The following is a 7,735-nucleotide window of genomic DNA, read 5'->3' on the forward strand; positions in this document are numbered from 1 at the left end:
AACAGCTTTCCTGGTCGCTATCATGTCAGCATGGTGAGTCCCCGAGCTGAGAACCCTTACCTTGGAACCAACTTACACGATCTTCCATAAAGATAAGGTGCAGCTTCGGCCTCACCCGGCCTTTCTTCCCAAGGTTATATTGGCCTTCCATAATCAGCCAAGACATTTTTCTTCTGTTTTTTTAATCCAAAACCGCATGCCAGTTGCCAGGAACAGCGGCTGCACTCCCTTGATGTCCGTAAGGCCCTTGCCTTCTACATTGAGTGTACGAAGCCGTTCAGGAAGATGACCCAGCTCTTCATTGCAGTGGCGGACCAGATGAAAGGCCTCCTGGTCTCGTCTCAGTGGATCTCTTCATGGATCACGTCCTGTATCCGCGCTTGCTATGATCTGGCCGGTGTACCGACCCTGCCCCTCACTGCTTACTCCACAAGGGACTAGGCTTCATCGGCGGCGTTCCTGGCCCAGGTGCCGATCCATGAGATCTGCAGAGCCGTGACTTGGTCCTCAGTACACACTTTTGCTTCGCACTATGCCATTGTCCAACACACCAGAGACGACGCAGCATTTGCTAGAGCGGTCCTACAATCCATGTTGCTTCACTCCGACCCCACCGCCTAGATAAGGCTCGGGAGTCACCTAATTGGAATCGATATGAGCAAGCACTCAAAGAAAAAACGGTTACTTACCTTTGTAACTGTTGTTCTTCGAGACGTGTTGCTCATATCCATTCCAAACCCACCCCCCTTCCCCTATGTCGGAGTAGCTGGCAAGAAGGAATTGAGGAGGCGCTAGGTCGGCTGGGGTATATATCAAGCACCGTGAAGGCGCCACTCCAGGGGGCTCCACAGCCGACCCACCGAGTCGTAAATTTTATCCGACGGCCGTGCACATGGCACGCACACACCTAATTGGAATGGACATGAGCAACACATCTTGAAGAACAACAGTTACAAAGGTGAGTAACCGTTTTTTCTTTAATTGAGAGAACTGGTTTTATGTAGAGGAGCTCTGAACATGAATTTCTGTTTTAACAATTATTAATGCTATATGGCCAGCTTCTGGCCCCTGCTGTGGAGCAGCACAAAGGGGCCATACAGATAGCTTAACCAGTTTGCTGAGCAAGAGCAAGGACTGAGTGTGCCAGCTTCCTGTATAGCACACAAGGGGGTGGGAGAAGAGAGAGTTCCTTGGACATTCCGGAATCCTCACCACCTATGCAGATCTAGGCATACTCCAGTTGGTATCTAAATGGAACTAAAAAAATGGCATGAAGATAGACCACTGAGGAAAGTAGGAAGGTATTCACAGTGCTTGGTGTAACTAAGAGAGCAAAAGGAAGATTTCACTGCAAGCTATTCAAAATGTCTGTGGAAGTCCCCTGGCACTCCTAACCCCAGGAGGAGACTGTATAAGCTATACTAGAAGAGAGTAAAAGAGGTGGCTGATTTGAATCTAGTCTATAATCCACCTGAGACAGGTTTTTTTTTTTTCATTGTGTTAAGTTATAGGACATTATGACTTGAATTCCCAAAATAGAATTTAAAGGGGAAGAATAGAGCATAGAGGGGGCAAATGGAACACTAGGGATAGTTATAGATCTGTGAATCACTGACATAATATAAACCCATGTTGACTGGTTAAATTACCTGTGTGAGAAGAGTATATTAACAAACAAGATCGGAGCCATCCATCTAAAACACACCGTCTAGGAATAGAGCCATCAAGGCAACACATTGTGTGGAGGAATTAAAGTCACCACAGGACAAAAACTGGACACAAAGGAGCAAAACTGGCAGCTTCTGTCGAGACAGATGTCTAAAGTGGGGTTTTTTTTGTTTTTTAAAAAGAGTCAAGATGGTGAGCTAATGTATTTTATTGGATCAACTTCTATTGGTGAAAGAGACAAGCTTTCAAGCTCCACTGAGCTCTTCAAAAGAAGGTTAACTATGTTTAAAACAGCTGTGTAGAAAGCATCCCTTTCTTCAGCATTTTGAATGGGCTTTTAGCAGGTTTAAATGATTAATTAGTTCAAATTGTATTATAGTGACCAATTACATAAAAAAGGCCTTAGAGACAGCCCAGAGCAACATTAGCTGGGACCCATACACTGGAGTTCTAATCCTGGTGTTGCTACAGGCATGGTGTGTGGTTCTGAGCAAATTTCTTCCGTTTCCCCCCTACCTCACAAAGGGGCTGAATATTAAAGTTTGTCAAGTGTTTTGAAGTTGCTAAGTGCTAATATTACATTGTTAGTGAAAGCATCATTCATTTACTGAGTCTCTCTTCTCTGACCAATATTTTCTCATTTTGTGTTTCTTCATCTCTCCTCCATCCCCCTTTTTTTGGGTCACTTATTCACGGTCAGGAAGGCCAACACTCGAAGGGCCAGCTCAACAGAGCGTGGTGCCAGCCTGGTTGAGACTACCAGCAGCAATGGCTGCAACAGTGAGTACATTTGAAATTAAGTGGCAGGGTTATTCTGGGGGAGGAAGGGAGGAGTAATTGTTGTTTTTAATAACTTTTTTCTTTTCTTTTTTTTTACTTTTCAGAGATAACAGAATAAAGCAATAAAACAGGAACCATGGGAGAGCAACATGCAGAGGAACCATAACAACATAACAGGTGCTGTGGAGGGTCTGGTAACCAGGATGAACAAAGAAGAAATTAGATACAAATAAATCTGCTAATGTACTGGGAGAAGATGGCACATAGATCATAATAAGGAAAAATAGTTACATTTATCAGAGTGCCTGATTACTTTCAAAGAAGGGAAGTCACATTGTAGAGAAATCATTAGAACCGTTTTTGAATCTTCTGTGAGCTTTCCCCTGACAAATGTATTGCAGACTCTGTGCAGCCAAGTAGTTCTATCAGGGAGTTCTTTCTTTTTCCAATGCAAAGACAGGGAGCATAAGAATCTTTGAGGTATTTCACCATGTAAAGAGTATATCATCTTAAGAGGTTTTCACCAGATCGTCCCCTTCTCACAGGAAAGCTTGGAAACAGCACAAAGAGGTCAAGGGACTGTCTCAATCCAGTGGTTTCAAAACATATCTGGGATATATGTACAGAATTTGGCTGACTTCAGACATACTCACCAGATGTGGATAAAAGGGCCTCTCCCTCCACTTTCTCTCCAGCTGATATAAGACCTACATTTTTGTTTTAAATAGTGATTCAATGGTTCCTCACACTGTCTTGAAACATCACTTTGTTGGCCGGCCTCCTAGCTAAGAGACTTCAGCTTGAAGTAAAACAGTGTTAAGATGATGAAATTCATAACAGTTAAAGGAAATCTACTGGGCAGAGTAATTACCCTGTGCTTGGTATATGCTCCTAACACAGGACAAAGAGCCTGTCCCAATGCTATTCTTCCTGTCTTGACATTTTCTTCTGAGGATCTCATTGCTGAGGGAGATTTAAATCTCACCTCAAATCCTACAGCTGACAGATCAGACAGTAGAAAGGAAGAACCCAATTCCCCTGGCTCATATTTGAAACAAAATCTTTCACAGCTCAGTCTACTGGATTCATGGAAGAATGTGAAGCCATTTGTGAGGGATTATTTGTTTTATTCATATCCCCATTTGCTGTTCACGCAAATAGATTATATATCTCTGTCTGCTTGCTTAAAGGATTTTCTGACTGAGGCAAAGAGAGGTGAGCTTACATGGTCAGTCCCTATTCCTAGCATGACAACATTTAGAGATTTGTTTGGTTGTAGGAGGCATAGCAACTGGGACCTGAATAATCCATTATTTGAAAACCTTATAGTATTGAATGATGTACTTAGCAAAAACAAAATTTCTTTCAATAATGACAAAAATGGAAACTTACGTACCAATACACTATGGAAGGTTTATAAGGCAGCATTGAGGGGGAAATTAATTGAGACATTCTCTAGAATTAAAAAGGGAAAAAATACAGAAGACAAGTTTTTTCTCTCTGAAATAAAAAAATTAGAGAAGTTACACAAAAAGACAGATGCAAGGAAAATGCTGGGTAAGCCTCCCTCCCTTAGAGGGCAACTCTCTGTTCTGTGGCCAGAAAAAATAGAATGTATTGTATATCAGTTTAAACAAAAGTACAATGGGATGGGAAATAAGGGCCATAACAATTTATCATATAGGCTAAAACAGGAAAAAGAAAAAAATACTATGATTGGTATCAGAAAACACAAGAGTGAAATGCACTGTCATATAAGTTCTTACACTGGAGAAGTTGGGCTCCCAGTTATACCTGAACATCTGCAGAAAGAATTTGAGGAAGTCAAATCAGTCATTCAAAATATGCTGTCAAGTAAAGCACCGGGTATGGAAAGATTCTCAATTGAATTGTACAAATCTTTGACTTATCAGCTTTCCCCCAAACATCTAAGTAATTTTCAGGACTTCAAAACATTAGCAGATATGAAGAAAGAAGTCAATATTGCTGTGATTTTAAAGGCCAAAAGATATAAGATTGAATGTACTTCACCTATGCACATCTCATTGTCAAATATAGAATTTAAGAGTTTTGCAAAGGTGGTGACAGAATCATTTATGCTTAAAATAACTAGTATATATCAAATGGGATTTAATCAGGGAAGACAGCTATTAGATAGCATTCATAGGTTACTGGTTGTGATGCATTCAAGCCTATCAAAGATAAGGAGGTCAGGTATGTTACTTTCACTAGATGTGGAAAAGGTCTATCAGCAAGTTAAACGGAAGTTTATGAAGGGACTAGGTCTAGAAAGTAAAAGAAAAAAATGGACTGAAATCTTATACCAATCTATAAAAGCTAAACAAAGAGTCAATAATAAATATTCAGAGCCTCTCTCATTTTGTAGAGGCCTATGGCAAAGTTTTCCACTATTCCCCACCTTGTTTGTATTAACCAAGAAACCATTTGCACAGAAAATTAGAAAAATTAAACAAATACAGGATTTAAATGCAAAGAAGTCAATCCATAAAATAGCGTTCTTTGTGGATGAAGTCCTATTCATGATTGCAGAATCCCTCAAAAGAATGGCATTTAGGGAGGTCATAGGTTTTAAAACCTATTATACAAAATTGCAAGTCATGTCAATTTGCCTTAAAGATCAATGTCAGACAAGGCTACAAATTCATTTTAAATTTAAGTTAGCCAAACATCACATAAAAGTATGTAGTGGTCAATGTTATTTTCCATTTAATAACATTATATGAAGCCACCACCTGCGCTTGTTAAAAAAAATTAAGAAGTGATTGAAAAACAAAAGATGATTATAGTGGTTTGGCAACATTATTACCATAACAATAATGTTGCTCCTGAGGATCACCTTCCTCTTCCAGAATATTCCAGTAAAGGTTTGCCATAAGATGTTAGAAAATCCTCCAGCTCATTTGGGGAAACAAAATGGCTAAAATTAACAGGAAAACTCTTTCCAGAACTAAATCATAAGGTGACCTGCCTGTGCCCCATATAAAAGGTTCTTATTGGGTGACCCATCTTGAACATTGGTAACAAGGTACACCAGAGAGAGAGAAACAGGTGGAAAGAGAACAAGAGGAGTTTCCTATTCTACTAATTGCTTTGATTTTTATTTCCAAACATCAAGGGGAAAACAGAAGGAAGTCTACCTGGCAGAAGTCTACTTCTTACCCTAAAGTTACGGGAGAAAATAAGGGTTAGAGATAGCCCAGAATCTCCCAAACTTACTGCGATAAAATGGAATTCTAGTCTTCCTCAGCTCTTTTGGGTTATTTTTTGTTTTTAAGGAAAGGAGATGAGCTTTTGCAGAACGATGGTTATTTAAAAAGGGAAACCAGTGGACAGATGAAATACAGAAAATGTTTGTCCCATTAGAAATCCTCACTTTTAATTACTTAATATTTAAAAACCATTCATACTATGAGTTGCTTTAGTTAGAGCCCTCACAGAACTGGAAAAAATAATTATGAAATCTAAGGGATCAGAAGATATAATTCCTGCCAGGTATTTGGTAATGATTACATTATAAATTAGATACGTAAGTGGGAGGAGTAGTTGTGTGAAGAGATCTTTCATGAACAGTGGTCATGCATGTGGCCTGGAGCAACTTTCTCTTTTATGGTAACATGTAGAAAAACACAATACAAAATCATATTCCACTGGTATTTGAAAACAGATTGAAACATTATAAAGACGTTTCAAATATTTGCTGGAGGAATTGTGGATTGGTTGGTATTCCTTCCCCCTCCCCGTTTCGGACTACCCTAAAATCAAAGCATACTAGTCCGGAAACACTGTCATTCACTGGCAGTTTTACTGACGTTACCAGTTAAGCACCTATTTAGACCACAAAACCCTGATTTCTTAACACACTTATTGGTAGCAGCTATATGCTCAGTGAAGAGCTATGGAAAAATAAGCATTCCTCTAACACTCCCCCCCCTACAAAATAACACTGCATAAGTCAAAAGAATCTAGGATAAAGCATTTGTCAATTTTTTTCCATTAAGAGTAATGCTAGACGGTATGAAATCCTTTCAGGCATAGCTGCCTTTCTTATAGTTTGAACATAAAAATCATTCCAATATCAAAAGGACACTGAAAAAATTTAAACTGTTTTTCTTTATTATACTTAAAGTTACCCATTTCTCATGTATTCCAAAAGTATATACCTGGTTTTGCTTCCTTCTCGTTTGCGATCATAGTCTGTGTAAGACGATGTATCTATGTATCCATATCTCAACTGCAAAGCACAAAATAAAAGGTTAATAAAATACTTAGCGTAGGTAACGTAGCAGCTCGCTCTGTCTTTGGGACCAATGGGTTTCCCAGAAACGTTTGCCAATTTTCCTACGAGTATATGAGCCCTAAAAATGTGGCAGGGCACCCAGTCATGGGATTTTTGGAAGAGCCCCACTATATGAATACCCTGTTCTACTGACCGTTCTGTTCTCCATCGCAGCATCCACTACTTTGGCTGTTACTTCTGGGGATTCTGTCACTTCCCTCAATCTTGGAGGCAGGTTGTAAGGATTCCTCTTTCCCCCTCCTCCCCGCCCCCCCAGAAGCTGCTAGCTCCTCCTGCTGGTATATTGACTTCTCTGCCTGTGTACTCCCAGGACAAAACTTCTTTTAAAAAGACATTTGTAACTTTCTAATTGCTAAGATGGCTTGAAAAAGGTGAAGTGAACATAGTTCAGTGATGTTTGCCAGAGCTTGCAGCCAGCCTGAAAAAAAGAAAAAAAAAATCATACCAAGAAGTGTGAACTGTCCTTTCATCTCAATAGGTTTCAGTTAACACCCCAATTATAGCACTTCTAGGGTGGGATTTTTCAAAAGTGCTTAAGTGATTTAGGAATGGAATTTATGCTCCTAAATCACTGAGGTGTTTTTGAAAAAGCCCACCCCTATGTCAGCTGTTTCACGATGGATAATTCTAGCAGAAACATCCAGCTAATGTGCTTTCTCTCATAATCTGAAACTGACTTCCACCTCCTCCTCAAAAACAAAGCTTCTAACCGTCCCCTATGCAGCTTCCGAAACCTCCAGCTTCTACACTGCGGTTACATGTTGTCAATACAAAAATCCACTATTTAATAAAAGCTGAAAATGTGGGGACAGCATAACAAATAAAATTCAATATCAAAATAAACATGAGGGTTCCTGTACTAATTGGTCTTATTTCTGTATTTCATTACAAACCATCATTATTTAAACTTAAATGGCCATGAAAACTTCTATTGTGCCACAGAATCCAGCAACAGAGCCACATAATTTA

At 39.6% G+C, this 7,735-nt stretch overlaps 1 protein-coding gene across 3 annotated transcripts in view; it reads left to right on the forward strand.

Annotated features, from left to right (window-relative positions):
• Window positions 1–7,511, forward strand: part of NRG4 (neuregulin 4) — a 66,900-nt gene extending 59,389 nt beyond the window's left edge. For 2 of the 3 annotated variants that reach the window (XM_074966062.1, XM_074966061.1), the window contains exons 7-8: window positions 2,369–2,448; window positions 2,553–3,221. In XM_074966062.1, coding sequence (XP_074822163.1) covers window positions 2,369–2,448; window positions 2,553–2,566 — 94 coding nt within the window. In that variant the 3' untranslated portion in view covers window positions 2,567–3,221. Of the gene's footprint in view, window positions 1–2,368; window positions 2,449–2,552 lie in introns of all 3 variants that reach the window. The other variant, XM_074966060.1, reaches the window with a different exon arrangement.
• Window positions 7,512–7,735: the final 224 nt, after the last annotated feature.

The sequence above is a fragment of the Natator depressus genome, chromosome 10, assembly GCF_965152275.1.
Source record: "Natator depressus isolate rNatDep1 chromosome 10, rNatDep2.hap1, whole genome shotgun sequence".
In the NCBI taxonomy this organism is placed as follows: domain Eukaryota; kingdom Metazoa; phylum Chordata; order Testudines; family Cheloniidae; genus Natator; species Natator depressus.